Genomic DNA, 25213 nt, shown 5'->3' on the forward strand with positions numbered 1-25213 from the left:
GTAATTCATTAAATTTCTTCCATAGGATGTGTTCTGTGTACTGCACGTTAATGTTCCTAATTTGGGTTTTTATTTATTTTGAGATTTGAAGAGTTTTATGCATGAACTATTCTGTATTTGTGTCCAAAGTGAGTCAAGCACGTGCCAAGGAAACTACTGTGATTTTTTGAAGGCGTGTTAACGGGATTAAATTTCGATTATATTTATTGAGGGCATGGAAGATATACACCTCTTCATGTACATCCTCTTTTCCAACTTATTCCCAAACATAAAGCACATTCTCTGCACTTGTGAAAAACCAAACAAACAATAAAAAAAACAACAAAAAGATAAACAAAAATCAAAACAGACAAAACAAAACAATAAGAAAACAAACAGAAAATTCTCAGTTTCACAGTTCTCAGAAGAGCATATTGAGCATATAAACCGACATGAAGATGTGTTTGAAGACCTCAGTTCATGCTAGTCCACTCAGTCCACCCCTAAGGGCCCGGGCCCCATCATGAACGGCTGGCCCCAAAAGTAGGGACAGTATCTGAAATCCACCGCAGAAGAAGAGCACTCCTCCTTGCACTGATAATGGCTATTCAACACCCAGAGTGCTCAGAAGTACGAGCTTCCAGCGGACACATGAACGCGGCAGCGATTCATCAAGAGGAATGTCAGCCTGGGAAGTGAACCAGCCTGTGATTGGCCGAGGCGAGTCACGTGCCCAGCTCCCAAGCGGAGTTTCCACGACAGCTGGAAGCCGAGCGGCACGGGCGCATCGCTTCTTTGCTAAAATTACTGGAAATAACAAGACTCGTGCTCGTCTCAGCACCTCCACATAACCGCAGGTCTGGCATGGGCGACAAGAGGAGTCCCACAAGGTAACCGCCGAGTCCGCGCGTCCTAGATATCGGAGCGGGGGAGAGAAGGGGAGCGGACATCGACAAGCGCACGGGAAGGAGAAAAAAAATGGGTTTTCTCCACGGTGTCTCTCTCTCTTCTCTCTCCCAGTGCGTGTGTGTGTGTGTGCGCGTGCGGCTGTGTGTGCGCGCGCGGGTGTTAAAACCTCATCGCCAATTACAGTGTCGGATCACAGCGCGCTTGCAGATGATTTCCCCCTAAATCCTATAGGCTCACCCAGATGTTTGCTATCGATAGCTGTGCTGGATGCAACTCACTCCTCCTGCCTCCCTTTCTTCTTCACCCCCATCATTCCTTGTCGTTTTTTAATGTCTTAATTTTCTTCTTTTTGTGTTGTACATTTATTGTTTTAAAGGCCGAAGCGTCAACCGAAGCCCTCCTCCGACGAGGGGTTTTGGGACTGCAGCGTGTGCACGTACAAGAACACGGCAGAGGCTTTTAAGTGCATGATGTGTGATGTCAGGAAGGGGACGTCAACAAGGTAAGGCGATGGATATACATTACCTTTGGTGTCTTTTTGCATTAGCGGTCCCAAAGGGGGGTGGGGGGGGGTCCTTGGGGACTCATGGGAGCCCCCCCCCCGCACCTCCTGCAAAATGGGGAGCAGTTTATCTCACTGCCTGTGAGCAATTTGTGCATTTAAACCGTGAAACTATTGAGATAATTGTGTATTTTTCACATATTTAAACCCTCCCACTACTCCTATTCTGTACACAGCTCAGGGAGTAAACATAAACAAACATGGCGGGTTGTTTTCCCGTAGTTTCCTACTGTATGTTTTTGTGCTAAATGACATTTACTTGATTTGTTTTTGTCCTCAAACTCACCATTCCCAGTCTTCTTCATGCACTGACCTCCGTAAAATGAGCACATCCATCTTGTTGCCCCGGAGATATTTGTAACAGACGATTAAAAGGAGGTGTGTGTGTGTGTGTGTGTGTGTGTGTGTGTGTGTGGGGGGGGGCTACATGATTCCAATACAAACTCAGGTACTCAAGCGTACAAAAACACAGCATGCAGGCACACATGCCCTCCGAGCCGCGGCTGGTATTCGTCCTGACATCGGTGATTTGAGGCAGGAAATGACTGTTATTCCTGAACGGCGGTCATTATCAGGATGAAAACACAACAAAGGGGGCGAAGGAGAGGAAGTGTAGACGGAGTGTGTTGTTACATGATCTCCCTCTTTAATGTCCCCTCTCCTCCTCTCTCCTCTCCTCGCAACTTTCCCAATGATTCAACCACGGGCAGCGACACATCGGTGCAGTTGTCACGTTTGGTTTGCTGCCTTTCCAGAGTGTGTCTTGTGTCGGTGCGTGCACTTGTGTGCCTCGCGTGTGCACTTGTGTGTGTGTGTGTGTGTGTGGGAGGGCTAGTTGTGAAAAGAGGTTGTCAGAGCAGCTGCCAGACAGACAGCCATAGCTCATTACTATGCAACAGCTTAATCAGCCCGCTGTCATCAGAGACACACACACACACACACACACACACACACACACACATGTACAGATGCACTCAACATGCAAATTTTACACATGACTGCATGCGTATTCGTACACAAACATTCAGCCATAATCGCACACTCAAGTGCACAGTAGCTGCTCGTGCAAACAAAGCGATTGAGCAGCAGACATACTGTTGTCGTAGGGTTCAGCTTATTGCAGCTGAGCGTTGATTGTTGAGGACACTCCAGGGACTCTGTGTGTGTGTGCTTCCGTAAAAACAAGCGGCCCGCGGCTTTGCCAAGAATCTGTCTGGATCCTCGCGTCACCAAACGCTGTGACACCCTTTGTTCCCCCCCCCCCCATCTGGGCATTTTTGGGGGGAAGTTGGCAAGGACACAAGGAGCCAGAATTCCTCGTTGCACCCCTCACAAACATCCATGAGAAGGTCTTATTTAATGCACCTTCCTTCTAACTGCAGAGCTGCAGAAATGTTATGTTTGTCATGGCCTTCTTTTTTTTTACTCCCAGAAGGCCGTACACAAACCGCCACACGCTGGCTAACACTGCAGCAAAATGGCCACACAGGTGGTCGCAGCTGTTAACGACCGAACACAACAGACAAGTGGATTTCTCAGCGAGCAAGCCAAAGGTGGTAAAGGGCATACGACATGCGGAATATAAATGTAGGACACGGCAAATTCCCTCACTGGTTACTAAACAAGCATGACTGAGCTGTTACTGCAAAGGGATGAATTAATGCTCGTGTCCGGGGGTCAGAGGAAGTGTCCTGAAGGTCACAGGTTTGACGGGCAGCTTAAATCAACTTGTCACAGGTTACAAAAAACGCTCAGCTGCATGAAATGTCACTTTTCCTGACAGGATTTGTGTCCTTTTTTTGGCAAGTATTACAGGTGATGGATGCTTAAAAAAAAAAGGGAACATTTTAGGACATTGTAGAGACGTATTTAAGGGAGGAGAGTCTGCATGTGGATAGCTGTCAAGAGATAAGGATGAATGTTTTATGAAGGTGAGTTTAAGCAGATCTCGCCGCCGAGATCCCTGTGATGTGGCGAGATGATCTACTGCAGGGACCCGGAGCTGGCGGGCCTGATTGAAAGCGCGTCGTCGAGGCCGCGAGTTTGACTGAAGACAGGGATACATCAGCAGGATTGGACTCGCTTATCGGAGGAGGGGAGACAGACTGACAGGCGAGGGGAGCCGGCTGACGTTCCGCTAATTCTGTCAGCGGCTCGGCAAACTTGTGCGGCGAGGGAGTGGAATCAGAAGACAGACAAGTGGGACTTTAATTTGCACAGCTGAAACAGAAAGGAGTGTTTAAATATTCTCTCTGCACCTTTAGTTTTTTGGGGAAGTTGCACACCGGCTGCAAAGCTGATGCACTCGTTTGCAGACTACTATGGAAGAATATGTTGTTTCTCTACTTACAGTGTTGGAGTTATATCCTCTGACCTGCGACTCTCTGGGCTCAGTCCCAGCCTTTGAAAAGCAGCATGATGGATGAAAGTCACGCTACAGTGATGCTGTGCTTAAAAAAAGAGGCTGTTTGATAAGTGCAAGGTCACAGGTTTTGATTCAGCTGAAACACCCCAGGCAGCTCGTCCTTGAGCCAGACACCGAAGGCCTCCCAGTGCGCCCATTACGACTTGGGATTAGGGTGTCATCTTAATGTGAAAAAGATGGAAGACGAGGTGTGTTTGAGAGCTCATGCTCCCGTCTGGCGTTTGGACGAGCCTGAATGAGCCGAAAATGTCACATGAAGTGGTGCTGACAGACAGTAGTTCTTGGCCGAGGACCGTGTTTAGGTTTGGGTGTAACAGCTGAGTGTAATAGAGCAGTGTGTGTGACCTTCTCTTGTGTCGAGCCTACACCACCTGCATCTGTTCGCCGAGCTGAGCTGTGACAAGTCAGGCCCCGCCAGGGAGACGCTCAGTGTGTGTGCATGCGCTGCGTTCAGGAGCTTGTTGAGCAGCATTCTGTTTCTACAGGTCAGGACAGTGAGTTGGATCGTGTTCTGATTAGTTCTCGTTCTCTCTCTGCCTTCGGCTCTCTCGATTACGTTCACTTTCTCCTCTGTCTTTATCTCTCCTGTTTATTCTCTTTCTGCCTCTTCCTTCTCTCCAGGAGTTGAACTTAACCTAGGGCGTCTCTCACTGACAGATTGACTGATGTGCACGTTTTGTCAGCTCCACCTAAGTAAGCACAAGCCATTCTGGCTGGCTGGCATCCCGTCAGCAGTGGGCTGTTTAGGTGTTGTTTTATCATCCTCCGCACATGCTCGCCCTCACAGTTCATGTGCAGTGAACTAGTGTTGTCACGGTACCACAATTGGGACCCACTGTACGATACCAGTGAAAATATCGTGGTTCTGAGTAGTATCATGATACCACAGCAAAAATGAGGCAGATGTGCTTTTTGTCATTTATAAAAAGATAAATCACTTTTCTATAATACATCAATGATATTTCAATGGACTAAATTACTTATTGACTTATTCATACTTCAAAAACAGCATCAGTAAGTGATTAACATAGGGGGGATCACAATAAAATAAATAAATAATAAAAATCAACCAGCCACCCTCCTCCCCTGACAAGTAAAGAACAGTCCCTCCATAAGTAAAGAACAGTGCGCTGAGGTTTGTGGACCGTTACCTGCCACAAAGAGAAATGTGAACGGCTCGTTTCTCCTCTGACATGTCACATACCTGTGTGCCGCCACGGCTCAGCTGTTCAGGTTCTACTGGGCAGTCATGACGCCAACGAAAGAGGAAATTACTGGACCTGGAGCCGGACTTATCCGTCACCAGTAAGCTGTTATCTTGCGCCACGGAGCACTATGGCCGCCGTATTTGACAGGAATACGGTGGAGCCTCCGCCATATTCACTGTTACAAACAAATCACTGTTACATATATCAAGTAATCTAGCCTACAAGTAAAAAGAAATAATAACTTTCACTGCTTAAGATACTCAATAGCTCAGCTAATACCTGAAATGTCACTGGAAAACAAACCACTGCAGCAGCATATTGAGTGCCAGGTGGCCAGCGTGCGCTGTTATTGGCCAGCGCGCACCATTATTGGACGCCGCATGGACACTCACCCTCTTGCGATCCGACTTTGAACTTATCCCACAGTAGTGATGCCGTGAGGTACCGCAGTACTACAGTACTCCAACATTATGGTATCATATGTACCGTGGCATTTAAGTATCTATCACGAACATCAAAAAGGAGCACAGCGAAGCAATGACTAAATTCTGATGCAGATATCAGTAATTAAATTGTCGCCATTTGGAAGCGTTTACATGAACTTTACGAATGCATCTAGCGATTGGTGAGATACTGATCAGCCTGCTGGAGCCATCTGATTATGTGAAACAGAAGCTGTGAGATGCATAGACTAAGTTTATCTTCAAAGTGGATGGCGGATTCTAAATTTGGGATCAAAATGCAATACGAGACTTGTATTGCAAAAAGGAAAGGATTAATTATCTCTCTTGCCTCTATCTGTTTATTCTCCCAGGGTAGCTGCATTGGTAAAAATGTGTGCAGCTGCCATGGAATACTAATACACAATATATACATACATTAAAATGCTGCCTGAAGGAAGAAATGCACAGTGTAAAGTGTGAAATAGCTGAGCTTCCATATTGTACCACTGCCTGCGTAGACATGTATACTTGAATTATTATTCAAGACTTAAACACTTGAAGAGTTTCCTTTTGGCAAGAACATCACTTACCTCTTCCTTACATCTCTGTCAGGCTTATTATTATTATTATTAGCTCCCCTCCTCCACACCTTTTAAAGCCATTTACAGGGTCAAAATGCTTTTATATCAGAAACTAATCTGCTTCTGTAGCTGGCAACACGTGTGGGAGAGATCTCATTTACCAGGCACAATCAGAATGTACCACCATTTGGCTGCTGTGTTAATGTCAGCGTTAATTCCCCCAATCTGATAGCAGAAAATGTGCAACCAGCAGAGAGCCACACATCTGATTCTCACCTTAGAGTCGTGTGTTTTCATTCACCTGAAGTGCTAATAGTCAGAGTGCAAGGTTTGTATTGTTGTGCAGCACTTTTGGTGCTTAATGTTGAGTCATGTATATCCCCAGAAAAGTAGAGGGATTACAGAAACACGTGCAGGTCTTTCCAGGCAGTCTTGGTTGTGTGAGTTCTTCAGTTTTGGAATCGGCACCAACAAGCCCCGTTTCCACCAAACACTTTCAGTATGGTACCTTTGGAACCGAAAGTAACCCTTCAGACATGGTACCTAGACCCTAGCGTTTCCACTGCAAACAGTACTCTTAAATGTGGGCAAAACCAGACACAACTCAGCCCTGAGCAGAGTGACCGTCCTCTATTGACCAATCAACAGACTACAGTGTTCACAGCTCCACCTTTTAGTACCAGATCTGTGTGCTAGGTACCCCAACAGAGGGGGGACCAAAAATGGGGACAGTACGGAACGGCTCCATTGGTACCATCCACAACTTTTCACAGTGGAGCTGGAAAAAAAGCGTACTGAGCTGAACTGTACTGAACCATACTGCTCGGTGGAAACAGGGCTAAGTAAAATGGTCGACTGTATATCACCACTTAGTGTCTGATCATCCATCTAAATCAGGGGTGTCAAACTCAATTTAGTTCATGGGCCACATACAGCCCAATTTGACCTCAAGTGGGCCGAGCTAGTAAAACCATTGCATAATAACCTGTAAATAACAAAGCCTTCCCTCTCTTTTCGTTGAAAGATGTAATGTTACAACTAGCGTACATTCTGAAAATGTTCACAGTTACTGAACATTTACAAACATATGATGAACAGCCTGAGATGAAGGCCAAAAGATAAAAGAAAAATCAGTGCAATTTCAACAAGCTCACCCTCAGCGTATGGCCTTGATGCTGATGCTGTTTTGTCAGCAATAAGGTAGCTAGCTTTCACAGCTGCAATACTGACCTGTGGGCCAAAACTAAAACCAGACTTTTGTTTTCTCAAACCTACCAACAGTTGATATATCAGTTCTGTTCTTGTCCTTGCAAGTTGTATTTTTTGGCATAATGCGTTTGATTGTGGTGTTGAATGTAATAATCCATGAGCACTGAAAGGTGCTGTGAGCATATGGCTTCCCATTTACCTCTGTGAAGAAATAGGAACTGGTTCATTTGGACACATAGGAATAGTACATTTAATTGTGAAATTGGAATAAATGACTTCTCTGCAATTTGTACTCTTAGTAAAGTCATTGAATGGGCCAGATTGGACCCGTTGGTGGGCCATATGTTTGTTCTAAATGATCTCCAAGGCTGTAGCCATGGAGTCGACATTGGGGGGGACCAAATCTGATGGGGGGGTCCCTGCCCAAAAGGGTTGGGTTCCCAATTTACTGCTGAATTACATCAACACTACTGAGCACCAATTCACAATTCACCAATTAAATCAAACTGTGCCAAATTCCTAAGAGCATATCAGGATGAGAACACAGGGTTCAGGCAGGAGGCGGATGCACCCAGAGGGACCCTGAAGCCTGGACGCTGCCCACAGAACTCTGTGGCCGGCTTTAGTGTGCTTTGCCGTGTAGACAAGGGAACTGCCGGGTTTAGAAAGGAGTAGGAAGCGCTGTGAAATGCCCTGAAGTTGGAAAGCTGGCCAAGAAGCTCCATCGGCTTCCCAGCGAGCTTAAACAATCACTGTAGTGCCAATAGTTTCCATCTTTGTGGTTTACGTTCTGTTTTTGATTTAGGAAAAGCCTATTATCACTGGTGTTTGTGGTTGTGTTTTTTAAATTCTGTACTTATTCCACATATTTGTCAGTTGTGTCTGAACAGAAAATGAGAGACGAGCAGACGCACACATTCACACACAAGCAAGCAGACAGACTGACAAAGACATGGCTCTATGTGTGATTAGAAAAGAGCAGAGGAGCAGAATCGCTTGTTGACTGCAGCTTGTTCAAAAAGTTTGTGATAACTAGGGCTGCCCCCGACAGAATTTTCATAGTTGACCAATAGTTGTCATTTAGACCATTAGTCGACAAGTCGCCCGCATATTTAGTCGATGAATGACAGGCAAATGTTTCCCTGCAGAGTTTACATATCACCTTGGGTTCGTCCTTCACTTTCTCAAAATGATCCCACACTTTGGATTTCTTGTCCGACATATTATTAACTAGCCTGTGGAATAAACGCAGGTACCAGCCCTGGAACTTAGGGGCCGTACACATGCCGCGTCTTAAACCGGAAAACACAAGGTCGGTTTGTAACGTGACTCCTGTCTGACTGCTGAGTGTGGGTTTTGATTTATTTTGACAAGGTGCAGCTCCTAACAGAGTTTCACGTTTGTTTTTTCTGCAACTAAGCGACCAATGATAAATTGCCATCGAATGACCTTTCTGGTTGACCAACGTTTAGTCGACTATTAGGGGGCAGCACTAGTTATAATAGAAACAACTAAATACTAAAAAAAAAAGGTACCGTTGGCTACAAAGTTATGGTACTGCCATCGACATTGGCTCAAACTTGGACCGTACTCAACCTTAGCCATCATCCCCAACGTGAAAAAATAAAAATAAAAATTTGAAAACTCATTTCCTATTATGCTATTTGTCATAAGCAAGTACATCTATACAGTATACTGTACAAGTACGCAATGATTGGAGCTACTGCTGCCTACACATGCAGGGCAACATAAACAACTGACACTTTACTAAGACCTCATGTCTGCTAGCTGCCAAATATAATGTAATAAAGACATTAATGTTCATTGTATGTGCCCGTGAGCATCATTATTCAAGATTCAAGACTTTTATTTACCATCTGCTCAGGTACAAGTGTACAAGGCCACTTTGAGCATACTTGAATTTTGGGGTGGATATGTCCCCCCATTATGTTTTAGAATCACTGCCTTGGATTACATCCTCTTATAGGTCACATAGCCGGCTCAGTCGTGTGGGTTACTGGTTTTAGCGCTCACACAGAATATAAACACTGAGCGTACACCAGGGACAATGAAGCTGGCTGTTATCACGTCACCGTGGCTCAAGATTATGGCTACGTGATAAGCCTGTAATTACTGCAGTGACACTGATGCATGACATACTGCTCTATGTGTGCGAGAGTGTGGGTGCAGGCGGGCCTGTGCAAGAGAGGGGAATGTGGTATATAGTGTGGCTAGCGGGCTGTAGAAGGTGTCATAAACCACAGGACATGGAGAGCCATCTGTCTCTCTCTCGTCCACACTCACACACACACACACACACACACACACACACACACACACACACACGCGTGGTGGTAGCATGTACAGGCAGGGAGAGACATTAATCATCGGGTTGGAGGAGCTCCCAGGAGCGGCCCACAACCTGCTGATAGAAAACCTGACACGCACCTACACCAAGATCGAGAGTGTTCAACAGGGCATAAAATAAGCTATTTCACAATGATCTTACAATCATCACAGAACAGTGAGACGAGATTTGTTTGTAGCAGCACGCTTCAGTGCTTATTTGCAGTCCATCAGCTGTCCTGCGGGCTGTTTGCTCATCACACAGTGTACTCGACAAATGTTAGCAAGCAGTCCAAACATCTGCAGAATTCTGCACTGCTGTCTTTTGGATGGCACAGTTCAACATTTGAAAGTGTAAATGGCTGGAGTAACAGCCAGAGGTGCTGTGCCAGGCAACATTTTCAAGCTTATAATAGATTCGGTCCAAAACTATGGAGGACAGTTCTGATTGTCAGAGCAAGACACTTGATTTTTAGGTAAATACTGCACCTACGTCAGTGCACCTCCTCTGCACGGACCTTTCTGTCCTTGCACAAACACTTTACTTCCTGTGGTGAGATTTTGAATTTGTTACAACAGCAGTTTCATTGGAATCTGTCTACCCAGGGTCTGTTCAGCCAAAAAGACTGAAGTGATTTGACAATTGGTGTGTGTACTGTGGGAGAAAGCAGTTCTCAATGACTGTCTGCACAAAATATTCTGTTTTTTGCCCTGATTGTAAAAAAAGACAAGAATCCTACTCAGCTGTTTACATGACCTTTATCAAAAAAGACTATCGTCATATCTGGAATAATAGTGGAATATTAGTGAGTAACCTTGTTGGTATATTTGGACAAAGATGATGCAGTCTAGATTTTTAAATGGAATTTTTTAGCTTTGAAAGGCCACAAAAGCAATGGTCGCTATCTAGCGAAAACCAGTGTCTCTCCAAATTAGGTGATTTTTTAACAGATAAAATGAAGACATACACTCACTGGCCACATTATTAGGTACACCTTGCTAGTACCTGGTTGGACTCCTTTTGCCTTCAGAACTGCCTTAATTCTTGGTGGCATAGATTCAACAAGGTGCTGGAAACATTCCTCACAGATTTCAAGAAACCAGTTTGAGATGATTTGAGCTTTGTGACATGGTGTGTTATCCTGCTGGAAGTAGCCATCAAAAGATGGGTACACTGTGGTCATAAAGGGATGGACACAGTCAGCAACAATACTCAGGTAGGCTGTGGTGTTTAAACCATGCTCAGTTGGTACTAAGGGGCCCAAAGTGTGCCAAGAAAATATCCCCCACACCATTACACCACCACCAGCAGCCTGAACCGTTGATACAAGGCAGGATGGATCCATGCTTTCATGTTGTTTACACCAAATTCTGACCCTACCATCTGAATGTGGCAGCAGAAATCCAGACTCATCAGACCAGGCAACGTTTTTCCAATCTTCTATTGTCCAGTTTTGGTGAGCCTGTGTGAACTGTAGCCTCAGTTTCCTGTTGTTAGCTGACAGGAGTGGCACCTGGTGTGGTCTTCTGCTGCTGTAGCCCATCTGCTTCAAGGTTGGACGTGTTGTTGGTTCAGAGATGGTCTTCTGCAGACCTTGGTTGTAATCAGTGGTTATTTGAGTTACTGTTGCCTTTCTATCATCTTGAACCAGTCTGGCCATTCTCCTCTGACCTCTGGCATCAACAAGGCATTTTCACCCAGAGAACTGCTGCTCACTGGATGTTTTCTCTTTTTCGGACCATCCTCTGTAAACCCTAGAGATGGTTGTGTGTGAAAATCCCAGTATATCAGCAGTTTCTGGCACCAACAACCATGCCACATTCAAAGTCACTTAAATCACCTTTCTTCCCTATTCTGATGCTCAGTTTGAACTTCAGCAGGTCGTCTTGACCATGTCTACATGCCTAAATGCATTGAGTTGCTGCCATGTGATAGGCTCATTAGCTATTTGTATTAACGAGCAGTTGAAAAGGTGTAAGTGGCTGGTAAGTGTAGATTTTGCTTTATTTCTCAGTCGTCTTTTCACAAAGGTTATGATGACTGGTCTATAAAGAGATCCTGGCACACACACCACCACACCATCTGTGTTAACTGCTGAGTCTCTGCGAGCTGTGGCGTTGATGACCTGTTTGTCCGCTGTGACAGGAACTTGACGGTCAAACCATCCTGAGTCACAAGTCGACCACCTAGTGAATTTGTTACGTGACCATATCAGGAGCAGAGGTGATAGTTTTCTTTTTTTTTGGCAGTGTTGGTTCTCAGACTGTTGTGTTGGTGGCGGAGTGTGAGGTCAGTGGGTGCATCAGAAGGAGGGGGAGAGATAGCGATAGACTGTGTGTGTGTGTGTGTGTGTGTGTGTGTGTGTGTGTGTGTGTGTGTGTGTGTGTGTGTGTGTGTGTGTGTGTTCATGACATATTTGCAAAGGGGTCAGCCAGAGTTTCCCTGTCAGTGAAATGTGTGCGAGATCAGTGGCAGCATTTGTACTTTCCAGCTCACAGGACAAGTTTGTCTTTCGCTTGCGATTAAAAGTAAGATTTGAACAGCACTGTTTTGTACGTAACTATTTTCAAACCAAACTACACCCGCCAACCGTATCACCATGCAGAGGGAAGTGTGCATTGACTGCTAGCTGACGTAGCACCACTGAGCTTGATAACGTTACAACTCAGCTGAGGAGGACGCTTCTGATGTTTACATCTTGCACTGTAAGAGCATGAGCGTCTTGTCCATGAGTAGGTCTGTCAAAGTAAAAACTGCTTTTTATTCTCCGAAGTTGTACAGAGAGCACCCTGCCTCTTCAGAGCATATTCCACATCCATGACGGTCACAGTCTTCCTCATAGCGTGCTTGGTATAGTTAGGTGGCGGCATCACAATCTCCAGAAAGACTTCCAGCACACCACGGGTCTTCTGGAATAGATACACTTTACTCCACCAGACTTAGCCAGACAATGGATAGTGGGCTCAGTGGTTCACCAAGCTGGCCCCGAGCACAGGGGTCGGCTTGCCCCAGCCTCGGCCTCGGGCTTTGCAGCTGGCCATTCGATCTGCAAGCGAATCTGTCAGGAAAACACACTGATTATCTGATATGATATAAATCAGGGGTGTCAAACTCATTTTCATCAAGGGCCACATCAGCATAATGGCTGCCCTCAAAGGGCCAGATGTAACTTATAAATGTAACTAAATGTAACCAAATGTAATGTAAAATACATGTAACTACTCCTTAATGTTAAATAACTCTGAATTTATTACTTATTCAAGTTACAAATATTACAGTTGCATAGAAAAAAATATGTTTGCTTGTTGCTCTGTTATAACATAAATCCTTTTAATTTGTCAGGTTATGAAACCCACATAACTCCATCAATCAAGGATCAAACTATCCAAGTGAATAAACTTTATTCACTTGGATAGTTTGATCCTTGATTGAACACAAAAGACATACCGGCCTTTCTCCTTGAAGCACAAACATGTATTCGCCTTCCCATCTTTCTTGAAACAGCCTTCCATCTGCATCAACTTTTCTCTTCCTGGACATTTTGGGATCATTATTTGTATTTCTCAATTCCACGTGTTGGATAAATCGCATTGATGTGGAAACACTGTCGTCTAGTGGCGGGAAGCCGTCACTTCGCGGGTAACATAATCGACATGCATTGTGGGAAATGTAGTTTTTGGTCAAATCACGCTTTTGACCTATTTATTTTTAGACAATCAGACCTTTTAAGCTCTTGCGGGCCACATAAAATGACGTGGCGGGCCTTGAGTTTGACACATATGATATAAATGATCTAATTATGATAAAGGGTAGAATGTGCACCCCATGCTTCCACATATGTCTGTTGCGTCTAAACAGAGGCCCCGTCTAAACAGAGGCCCCGTCTATACGACAACGATTTCAACTGAAAACGGTAAACTTTAGTTGCGTTTTGGCCGATCGTTTACACGACAGCGGCGTTTTGGGTGCCTGAAAACGCAACGTTTTGAAGACGGGTTCCAGAGTTCAATTTTTTGGAACTCCGTTGTCATTTAAACTTGCAATATGCAGTTCCTCTGAAAACGGAGACTTTTCGCACATGCGCATTACGGTTCCAGTCACTAGGCATGCGCGAGAAAGTCAACCGTCAAAACAATAAAGCCGAGCTCTGCTTGTGCTGCTCACCCTGTTGATTTGAAGTGAAGTTTAGATCTGTTACTGTAGCAACTCCACCTTGTCGTCCATCCAGACAAAGTTATCTGTGCATGCTTTCGCCATTGTGTCTTCTTTGTTTTGGTTTGTCACCGCGTTGTAGAGGAAGGCGCTTCAGCGCAGGCGCATGGCGTCATGCCGTGGTGTTGCTTTGGGCCAGAGAGCGAGGTGAGTGGACATACACAAAGACACGCTGAGCAGCGCAAAGAAATGTGCGTCTGGTGTGAATGGCAAGGCGACTGCTGACAGGTGGCTGTGCGGCAATTGATAGTCCTCTTCCTCCTTTGCCTCTGCCACTAAACCTGTTCATTAGACCGCATCTTAATCTAGCTCACTTTCAAGTTATTTAATTTGAAGTGTTTCATTGCCGTTAAAATGTAGATTATTATATGTCTATTTAAAATAAATGTCCAGCAGTTGTTCTATATATCCGGAATTCTGGAATATTAACAGCCATATTGGCCGCCAAAAAAAAGTGTAGTGTAATGCCTGGTTGGTACATGGTAGGTTCAAAATAAGGTAACAGCATCGCTACTAGCATGGCTAAAAACCAGCTAATAAAATCACATAGTAAAGAGTGTCCTGCAGCGTCTTCCATGCTTTCATAAGCATGTGTGAAGGGATAGTTCATCCCTAAATAAAAAATTACATGCCACCCAGAAGGAAGTGTGCATCTACTCATGGACGAGAGGCTGGTGCTCATGGCAGCTCAAGATTGAAACATTAATGGGGTCCTCTTTGGCTGAGCTGTAACGTTAGCTAGCTCAGTGGTGCAAGGTGAGTAAGCAGTAGATGCACTCTTCCTTCTGAGCAGTGGTACAGTTGGTGGGTGTAGCTCGGTAGAAAGAAAATAGTTCCTACATGAAATTGCTCACAACAAGGTCTGTGGATTGTCCTGAGTAACTGGATCATGATTTCTGTAAAGAGACATTGCTGTTGAGTTTCTCAAGTGTATTTTTTGGCACTTTGAGCACCACAAGTAGAGTGCCATCTAGTTCCATTATATTTGAGAGAAGGCAGACATCTCTACGGCCGATATCTCCAACACTCAGCAACTCACATCTAAACAATCTTGACTGATAAATTGCTCTAGGGGTAAGGAGGAAAAATGATTTTTTACCGAACTTCCCCTTTAAGCCGTCCTAATTTCCCAGTGTGGGACTCCATTAGCTGCTGTGCAATAGATGGCTTGAGTGGAGCAACTATTGATTGGAACAACAGTTCCAACACGCAGTATTAATGTTAGAAAGAATAGGCCGTTACATTAGGCACAGAAATTCCTGTTGGAATCAATAGACACCCAAACACACACTCAGCTGCTTCCAGATGGAGGCCAGCAGTGAAGGCCTAAGTGCTAAGATAATAAGCATTTGATTGGGTTAACAGAGGCAGCTCTGTTTAGGCCTGCTGCTTTGCCTCGCCGTAATATTATGTTGTCTCCCCTTTCATCTCGAGGTTATTGAGCTGCCTCTATTAGTGAAAATCTACCTCATTGTTATACATGAAGAAGATAGGATGTACAAAATATGTTTACAGTCAGCCCCAGTCGCTCTCGGGCACAGCCGGTCTTTTTGCTTTAAATAGAAAAGAGCGTAATTAGCCTCAGGTGACATTTTTTTTTTCTTGATGGCACATCAAGCAAAACATACAGTGCTCATTGGCTGCATTAATGAGACAGTAGTAATTCACCTGATCATTACATACAGTGAATCACAGAAGCACAGAACGACATCCGGAACAGAATCAATCCAAGGAGGTTATGAATGAGCCAGCAGGTCGTCTTGTTTTTATTTTTGGAAGCTTGGAACATTCAGCCCGAGGGCAGGACGGTCCATTCTGTTGTGACAGCGGCCGTTTTGTGTGCGAGCTTCAGTAAATTCAGTAAAAACCAGACATTTTCTCTTCATTGTATTGCATTAAAGGATGTCAAGGAGAGCCCACAGATTACTTGAGCCGGGAACAGGAGACTTTGAGAGGCCTCTGCTTTTACTTAAAAAGGTGTCAGCAGTTCTGTAGCGCCGTGCTGACAAGACAGACATATTAGAGGATCTCGACATCTCCTCCCTATCAGACAGTTATGTAGGCCAAGAGACCCATTTGCATTTCGCTCTAGCCTCGCTAGCATCGCTGCATGTTCTGTGAAGGCAATGATAACTCAGAAGAAAAAAAAAACTGACTCTGGGAGAGACTCTTTGAAGCTGGGCCCCAATTTAGGTCATCCCAGAACTGTTAAACAACAGCTTTGCCCTTAGAAAAAGACAGCAGGCCAGCAGCCCCGGCTCTTAGAAAATGAGATAGAAGCCTCTAAATTAAGCTAAATAGGCCACCGAGGCTCTTTTTGGCAAAAATGTGGCGCATTGCACAGCAACTTGGCCAGGTGCTCAAACTAATTTTGCGGATGAATTTTGTCAAGTCTGGTTCATTTGTACACTCTGCACTTGTGTTTCATCCTTATAATTACATTAGGCAAGTGCAAAAGCACATTTTTCATGAAGCACCTTGAGGCCAGTGTTTTGTAATTGCGATACTTTCCAAAGGGTTCACACACAGGTTAGTGTACGTGAGTGAAGCTATTGCAGAGCTGCAGTCTCAGAGCATCCATACAATGCTTAGCTTTCATTTGAAGATGAATATTTTATATTTTATGAGCAGCAGTTTGAGCTTTCACACAAATAGGCTGATGAATTATGAAATTGGTTTTCAGTTGTTAATTTTTAGCTTGAATTACAAATACATCTGCTCAACGGGGCTCGAAAAACACACTGTGCTCTTCTGCCGTCTCATCATGCCGTCATGCTTCATCTGCTCACTGCTGTGTGTGTTTGCATGCATGCACGCGTGCAGTCACATGCCTCAATGCGGGCGTCTGTGTCTGTTCACTGCGTTTATAAAGCATGCATACGTTTTTGTGTGCACCCATTTTCGATTTGTATGCACCGCTTTGGCTCCTGGGTGCATTATGTGCATGCTGCGATGCGCATGGGTGCATTCATACATTCAGCCGTTTCGATGTGTGAATGCGTTTGTGTGTGCGCGTGCAAAATCAGGCGCTAGATGTGTAGGCTCTCTCAACAGATGGCCTTTTCAACACACTCGCCTCTCGGCTAGGGCTCTTGCCAGCCCCAAAACACACAAACACAACACACGCACACACACACACACTCCTGCACAGAAATACGATCACAGCCTTCATGCATGCAAACTGTTGCCAGACCAATTGCATAATGTATCATTTTTGAGACAGCAGGCACTCTTGGAGGATGGAAATGTGACTGCGAGGAGGAACATTTAGTCAACAGTGTTCCACTGATATTTATTTTGATATTGGATTTGCCTTGTAGCATTCTGTGGAGCCTGTGTACGAAGTTGCATCATCCTCGCTTATCAGTCAACGCTGTTTCTCTGTCATAAATAACAAACAGGGGACCATGACTTTTAATGCAAAGGCAGCACAAACATTAGTGTTTTGTACATGACATAATCAAAATCTCAAAATCCATCAGAAAAAATATATATACACTCTGACAGAAGCCGCTAACACAACTGACAGCAATCACTGTCCGCCAGTGAGGGATCATGCCCCTGATGCTGCAGTAGCAAAGGTTTAGATTTCAGGGGAGGCACAGGGGACGGGTCTGCCCTCCCAATAAAAACACAAAAGTAGCAGACAGAATTTATTGACACAAACCTGAAGATATCTACACCATGAATTGATACGGAAAAGGCACAAATTGGTGCATAAACTTTACCAGAATGCAGGAAATTCACAGTAATTAGCATCTAGTTCCTAAAATGTTGAGGCAGAAGGTACTTGCTGTAGCTCTGGTTGAGGGTGAGAGGCTGTCAGTAAATAATTTGTTGGCCACAGGGAAACAGAGATCTGTGTGGGTACATGAGACAGTAAAAACAGAGGGGAGCACCACCAGTTGGTCCAGGAGCTTCCCCTCGCTTATGGCCATTTCCAGGCATATTTTAGGATGACCCGGGGGCAGTTTGACAACCTGCTGTCTATCATCGGGCCGTAAAGCTCTGGGTATCCAGCAACAGCTACCACCAGTTTTTCCTCCATTGTTTACCACAGAAGGCCCGCCTCGAAAATCATCCGATTGGACAATGGGAAAAAACATGATGTGGGACGTTTATCCACTCTGAGTTGAAGTTTTTTCAGCTCAGAGTGCTCCAGTGAAAATGCCAAGCACCCAGAGCACAGACACATGAGAAACACTTCATGCTCATTAGAAACAATTACAAGAAAACGCCTCCAGCTGCGAAACACTTCCTGTGTGATCAGGGCCTAATTGTAATTTCCTCAGAATTTTCTGGCAGAGGACCCCTAAACCCTGCGTTTTATGTGTCCCTCCAAATGTTGAAACAAAACATCCACAGGTCTTTGTGCAGTCATGACTACTGGTTGTAAAAAGAAGAGGCAAGCGCCTCGCTGTATGACTGTTTTCACCCTCGCCTGGCTTTAAAAGAGACAAAGACTGCAGTGCAGAAGAATTGGACATTTGGGAAGAATGGGGTGAAAAACTTGGGTGTGACCTTTAATAAAAATGTGACATACTGCGGTTGAGGTCAGAGCTGATCTCACTTCTCGCCTTTACAAACAGCATCACTCCACTCCAAATTTATATAAGCTAGTAGAAGACGTTCATACATGCATACCTGTTATGCATTCTGAGTTCAGTGTATTTTTCACACTTGCAATTCCCGTCACATCTTTGTGCTCACCAAAAACAGATCTCAGCTTGTCAATGTTTATCCCTCTGAGCACTACAACAAGCCTGTGCAGGTACGTATCTCACAGATGGCTGAATCCTGGGTTTTTTATTCCAAAGGCGCTCAGTGTGCGGTGCCACTCGCTGCCAGCGTTAAGAATACTTCAGCAGCGCCATCCTAACCAGCACTGGCAGTGATTATTGGCTCTTGATTACGGTGGTGCGCCACCATGAAGCCATGTGCTCACTGTGATTTTCCCTCTCATTAATCTGCCACACTCCCCCTCTCCCTCTTTATGCCCCCTCCCCTTCCTCTTCCTCCTCCTCTCCCCCGGATCAGGAAGCCTCGTCCCGTCTCCCAGCTCGTCTCGCAGCAGCAGGTAACGCAGCAGTTTGTGTTGCCCTCGCAGCCCAAAAAGGAAAAGAAGGAGCGTGTAGAGAGGGAGAAGAGCGACAGAGAGCCGGCGCTCAAGAAGAACAGTCACAAGAAGATGAGGTAAACAAGCTGACGCGGGGTTGTGGGGGGGGATCAAGAGGAATCAGATATTACAGGGATGCATGAATAAACACTAGAAACTGTAGATGGTGTTTTTGTTGCCACCTGAAGTGAGGATGATGTGTTGTCATATTTCATAAAGTACTTCAAAAGATTGATGTGAGGAGGGTGGGAAACACCAGAAATACATTTCAAAGGAAGATGCTTTTTGGAGTTCTCGGCGACATTGTAGCAAAAAGATCAAGGTGCTTTTCAGTCTTGGGTAAAATTAATTGAAGATTTGCAATGGCTGGTTGATACAAATGTTTTTTTTCCCCTCACCCTCCCCATTTATTTCTCACTCATCAGGCCCAGGTTAAAAAACATCGACCGGAGCAGCGCCCAGCACCTGGAGGTGACGGTTGGGGACCTGACAGTCATCATAACAGACTTTAAGGAGAAGGCCAAGCCCTCGTCCACCTCGGCTACGTCGTCCAGCACCGCGTCCACGGCCGACCACCACAGCCAGAACGGCTCCAGCTCAGAGAACACAGAGAAGGGGCTTTCCCGCTCCTCCTCACCCCGGGGAGAGGGGAGTTCGGTCAACGGAGAATCTCACTGAGTCACCCCTTCCCTCCGAAACAACCCCCCCGGCCTCCACCCACATCTCATCTGCAAATCCACAGGTCACTGGTGGGGCATCCTGCCTCTCCTTTACAGCTGCACATTACTGACTAATACAGTTTTGTTTGCTTTCTTTTGGATATTACAATTTCAGTAGGAACTGTGATCATCAGATTTGCTGAGTTTAATTAGTTTAAAGATTCTCCGCGGCACTGGGATTCTAGAAAAGCAATATGAAATACCTTTTGCTCCACCTTCGAGGTTTTAAATGATCTACATCTTGGACATTTGGTGCAATTGAAAGGATCCCACACCCAGTCCAAACTTCACTATGAGAATATTTACCAAGACAGTTTTATTCTGACGAAGAACTTCCTCAGAACTGACCTGAGATATGTCTGAATAAATGTTTGGACAAGCTTTACGGTCCTGTGCGGTTTCCTTCAGATGCACCAGCCTGTCAACATTTTCCTTTCTTCTTCTTCTTCTTCTTTTTTTAAGATATTTTTGTTAAATAATGTGCAGCCCCACCCTTGACATCACCTTCAGTGGCCGGCAGAGTGACCTATTCTTCCCTCATGTGGAATCTTCAGCCTCTGTCTGAAATCTTTACCCAGCCGTTATAAACCTGAACCCTCTACGACGCACTCCCAGTGTCCCCTACACTGAACCTTCAACCTCACAGCGAACCTTTCCTCCTGCTCTTGATTACTCCAGGCTTTTACTTGTGGACTGCCTCTGCTGTGGAGTGACTTTTTTGACACAGCATTAGTGGCTGTACTCCCGCTGGCAACATTTGGTGTTTTTGGGTAATGTTTGGAGCAGGTTGTTAGTTCAGGTAATGCTTGTTTTGTTTGTATAGGGCATCAGGCAGGTTTTGATAAAAGCCCTTTTAAAAAAATGATGTGAGAAGGTACAGTGAATGATTTTAAAGGATAATACTGGTGTTTTTTTGTTGTTGTAAGTTAATGCCACAGTCAGCCGCAATGGGGACACAATCAGGGTTTTGTTCGTTTGTCCTTACAGCCATTTATTTTGAACAGTATACAGACAACAACCACACACCTGCATTAAGTGATATTTTTGATACAAACATAACATCATGTTAATATCAGCAATCAAAAGCTTAACTCGCAGAGAATTAGCTACTCTCCAGCAGTATACACCTCTGAGCTCATTGTTTTGGTGTTCTGATTCCCACAGAGCTTATCCAATCATTAGAAACAAAGCCTAATTACATTACTGATTACTTGCACCAAAATGTAATGCATTTCTGTTATTAGTAACTTTTAGTTCCATTTTAAATGTCTATTTGGATTGCTGCCATTGGTAATCAGCCTATAGCTTTCATTTCAGTACTGTTGTTGCTAACCAGCTGTCTAAAAACTGCAGGTGACTCTACAGCATACTGCACTGTTAGTTCGTTACGTTGTCCCTTGGAAAAATTTAAGTCCAACCTCAGTTGCTTCATCATGTATATCCAAACATATCCATGCATTAACTAGTAGTATAGCCAAATTAGATGGACAGTTTTCCATCCAATGACAACGTAAAACCCATCCTTTGTAGTGTGTTACTTTGTTGCACATTATATTGCAGCATGCTACTTTGCAACATGCTACTTTGCAACGCATTACTTCTTTGCAGTGCATTACATTGCAGCTAGCTACTTTGTAGTGTGTTACTTTGCAGCGTGCTACTTTGTTGCACGTTACATAGGAGCATCCTACTTTGCAAGTCTTTACTTTGCAGCTAGCTACTTTGTAGTGTGTTACTTTGCAGCGCATTACTTTGCAGTGTGCTACTTTGTTGCACATTACATAGCATCCTACTTTGCAGCTAGCTACTTGGCAGTGTACTACTTTGTTGCACGTTACATCACAGCATGCTACTTTACAATGCGTTACTTTGCAACTTGCTACTTTGTAGTGTGTTACTTTGCAGCGTGCTACTTTGTTGCACGTTACATAGGAGCATCCTACTTGGCAAGTCTTTACTTTGCAGCTAGCTACTTTGTAGTGTGTTACTTTGCAGCGCATTACTTTGCAGTGTGCTACTTTGTTGCACATTACATAGCAGCATCCTATTTTGCAGCTAGCTACTTGGCAGTGTACTACTTTGTTGCATGTTACATCACAGCAGGCTACTTTACAATGCGTTACTTTGCAGCTCGCTACTTTGTTGCATGTTACGTCGCAACATGCTACTTTGCAGCGTTACTTTGCAGTTAGCTACTTTGTTGCATGTTACATAGTAGCATCCTACTTTGCAGCTAGCTACTTGGCAGTGTACTACTTTATTGAACGTTGCATCACAGCATGCTACTTTACAATGCGTTACTTTGCAGCATGCTACATTGTTGCACGTTACATCACAGCATGCTACTTTGCAGTGTATTACTTTGCAGTGCATTACTTTCTTGTGCATTAGTCACTAGCTATCATGCTAATATTGGTCAGAACACCAGAAAGTCTAATCCAAGAGATGTTTATGTTGGCATGTGTCTGCTAGATATGCAGTCAGGCAATACATCAATGAATCAGTTTATTTGTCACATGAAATCATAAAAAAGTACAACTCCAGTGAAAAGCAGTCCTGTCAGCTCCTTCAACTTGTGCATTGTCATTAAGTAATTTTTGCCAGGTCTGATATTGTAGAAAGCTGCTTCATAATTGTCCATGTTTTTGGTAAAGTTGCTTCTGTTGTTATACAAATTAAATCCACTGCAGACTGCGTGAATTCATTGATGCCATTAGTAACGGTGGTGTCCTGGAGGTGTTTTCCCCCCCCCTAGGTATGACCTGCCCTACTCTACTTCTGGTTTGCTTACTCTGATATTCTTACACTAACCCCAACCAACTTTACTCCTCTTGCCTAAACCTAACCAACCTAACCAACCCAACCAACGAAGCCCACAAGTACTAGCCAATCAGAGGGAGAGTAGTGTAGGTCATGTCTTTGCCTTCCTTGAACACGCTCCAGACTGTTATTAGCCAGAATGTCTAAAATCTGTCTCTCAGGGTTTTGTTTCTTTGAGTTGATTTTACAGTCTTGCTATCAAAAAACTCACTTAATGCAGCTTTAAGGATCATCCAGGCTTTGTAATTAATTACAGCCAACTTGAAACATTTTGATCACACTATCGGTCACCTTTCAAGTACATGATGTAGACAAAGTGCGTCACCAATCACCATGGTTACTGTCACTCACACAACTCCCACAGAATGATATCTACGCAAGTGCAGTAACAGTTCCTTATACATGGTCATGTTTCCGCTTTTATTTTTAATACTTATGTTCTCAAACAAGAGCTAATTTCAAGCCAGGTTTATCACAAGTTGGTCTCAGAGATGAAAAAGGATGGAGACTAAATGTAGACTGTACTTCAGGGACTGTGACTGTAAAAAGGACACTGGTATTCTCCTTTGAATCTGTGCTGCACCTGCTCAGCATCACAGCAGAAAACCAGAGGGTGCTCATGCTGTTCTGCCTCCACTGTGGACCCAGTCTGGATACAGCGCGGTGCTTCTACAGCGGGAAAAGGAGCTTTGACTTCTGGACATGCAGTTATCAGCTGCATGAGGCGATGGGCCTGCGGTGCGATGGACTTGAGAGACTGTTTGAATTCCTCCATTTTGACGTAGCAAAGTGGGGGAGCTTTAGAATATACTAAACCCCCGACAGAACTATAGATCAACCTAACTACACAATAACTTATGAAACCTGTAGAATACTACACAGATAAAAATGGATATTTCTAAAATATTGTACTACAATGTTTTGATGTGGTTGTATTATCCATCATAGCAGTGTTATTGTCCAGATTTTTACTTTTAACATTTTTAGCACAGATCCTGAGAACTGTCACGGCATGATAATATTATGGTCTCGGTATATTGTGGGACAGGCTATGTCTCTTAGTTCGTTAGCATCGTTTAATGTGTCAAGAGATCTCATAGGTTCACCGCACTAGCTGGGACTAGCTGTGTGGACTCGTGAGAACTGTTCGGACAGACGTTTGTTATTTGGTTGTGGCAAAAGAAAAAAAAAAAGGAAAGACACTTAAAAAATATGTTGGTTGTCACTTCTTGTTGATATTTTTTTGTTTTTGCTTTGCCATGCTCAGTTGTTTTACAATGTGTGAACTTGTTTATTACATGTCTGAATAAGAAAATAACAAAATTCAAACAAAAGAAATCACTTTACCTTTTGTCCTTTCTCACTTCTGTTGTTCCTGATTTGCCTTTTGAGGCAGAGGAGGGCTTTTTTTGTTGTGTTTTCAGCTCCATCTGGTGAACGGACGTAATAACTGCTACTTCTCTTCAACATAGCACATGCAGGTTCAGATTTGACGGATCAGGCCCATAATGCAACTTTAAACACATTTAAAAATGGTACTTCTCCATATCCTCCTGAGACCCAAGCTTTTGTTCGATATGCATTTTTTATTTCTCCTAGCTATATGGGATCAGTAGGACCCCATAAGTATAAAAAACTAAATATTGTCAAGGATAATAAAGTCCCAATGTCCTCAAATGAGACGACAATAAAGTCCCAATGTCTTCAAACAGGTACTTCCTGATCAACAGCGTCTTAGTTTGTGACTGTTGCTAAAATTGGCCAAATTTAATCATGTTTCAACCATAAGATGCCATCAGGTTTTGGGCCTTGTCCACTTTTGTGTCAAGATCGGCTGCAGACTGACTTGGCAGAGATGGCTGCCATCTTGTTTTTACATGGATAAGTGTCGGTGAAGATTCTCAGTCATCCAGGTCATGGTAATCATAAGGGCTAATATCGTAGGCAACTGGACTTGCTTGCGTTTCTTGACGACGTTTCGCCTCTCATCCAAGACTGAAGAAGCTTCTTGGATGAGAGGCGAAACGTCTTCAAGAAACACAAGCAAGTCCAGTTGCCTACGATAGTAGCACTTACGATTACATGGCTAAGTGCATTGTGCAAATTATCCTTCTGCGTGTTCACCGATGGAAACCTTGTTATGACTTTTACTTTATCTAGAAAGTCAAGTTTGATCGTCTTCTCGGCACTCCGCGAAGGCCACTAGATGGGACAAAAAAGGGTCCAGTGTCCAAGTTAGACAGAATGAAGTGTAAGGTCAAGTAAACCCAAAATGTGATGTCCATATGAGGACGCAGGGTCTCAGGAGGATATACTAGTTTAGTCAAAAATAAATAAGGTTCCTTACATAGGCTTGAGCTTAAGGTATGGTTTACACTAATTAATCAACCACTGCATCAGTCAATAATCTCATTTTCCCACACTAAATGAACATGCAGTTGACACTCAAGTCTGTTGTTCTACACATCAATAAAGAGGAGCAGTCACTAAAAGCTGTGAATGGGTCTTTTCAGAGGTGAAATCAATAGAAAGTTGCTGCAGATGCAGCCTGAGGGGGGGTAGGGAGTGCGAGGAATCAGCTTTACTTATCGCTCCCACCCTTCCCCCATTTAGGGTCCCGACCTCCTGCTTCTGTTGCATGAAGTGAGTGCATCAAGTGGAACTGGCGGAATAGGGAAACCTG

The 25213-nt window shown here is 44.2% G+C and overlaps 1 protein-coding gene across 1 annotated transcript; it reads left to right on the forward strand.

Annotated features, from left to right (window-relative positions):
• Positions 1-657: 657 nt before the first annotated feature.
• Positions 658-24240, forward strand: yaf2 (YY1 associated factor 2). The gene is made up of 4 exons (XM_050036506.1): positions 658-869; positions 1265-1390; positions 18913-19068; positions 19417-24240. Exons 1-4 carry the CDS (start codon positions 844-846, stop codon positions 19667-19669), a joined length of 561 nt encoding a protein of 186 aa, XP_049892463.1. The 5' UTR covers positions 658-843; the 3' UTR covers positions 19670-24240.
• The last annotated feature ends 973 nt before the right edge of the window (positions 24241-25213 follow it).

This window comes from Epinephelus moara, chromosome 23 (genome assembly GCF_006386435.1).
Source record: "Epinephelus moara isolate mb chromosome 23, YSFRI_EMoa_1.0, whole genome shotgun sequence".
Lineage (NCBI taxonomy): Eukaryota > Metazoa > Chordata > Actinopteri > Perciformes > Serranidae > Epinephelus > Epinephelus moara.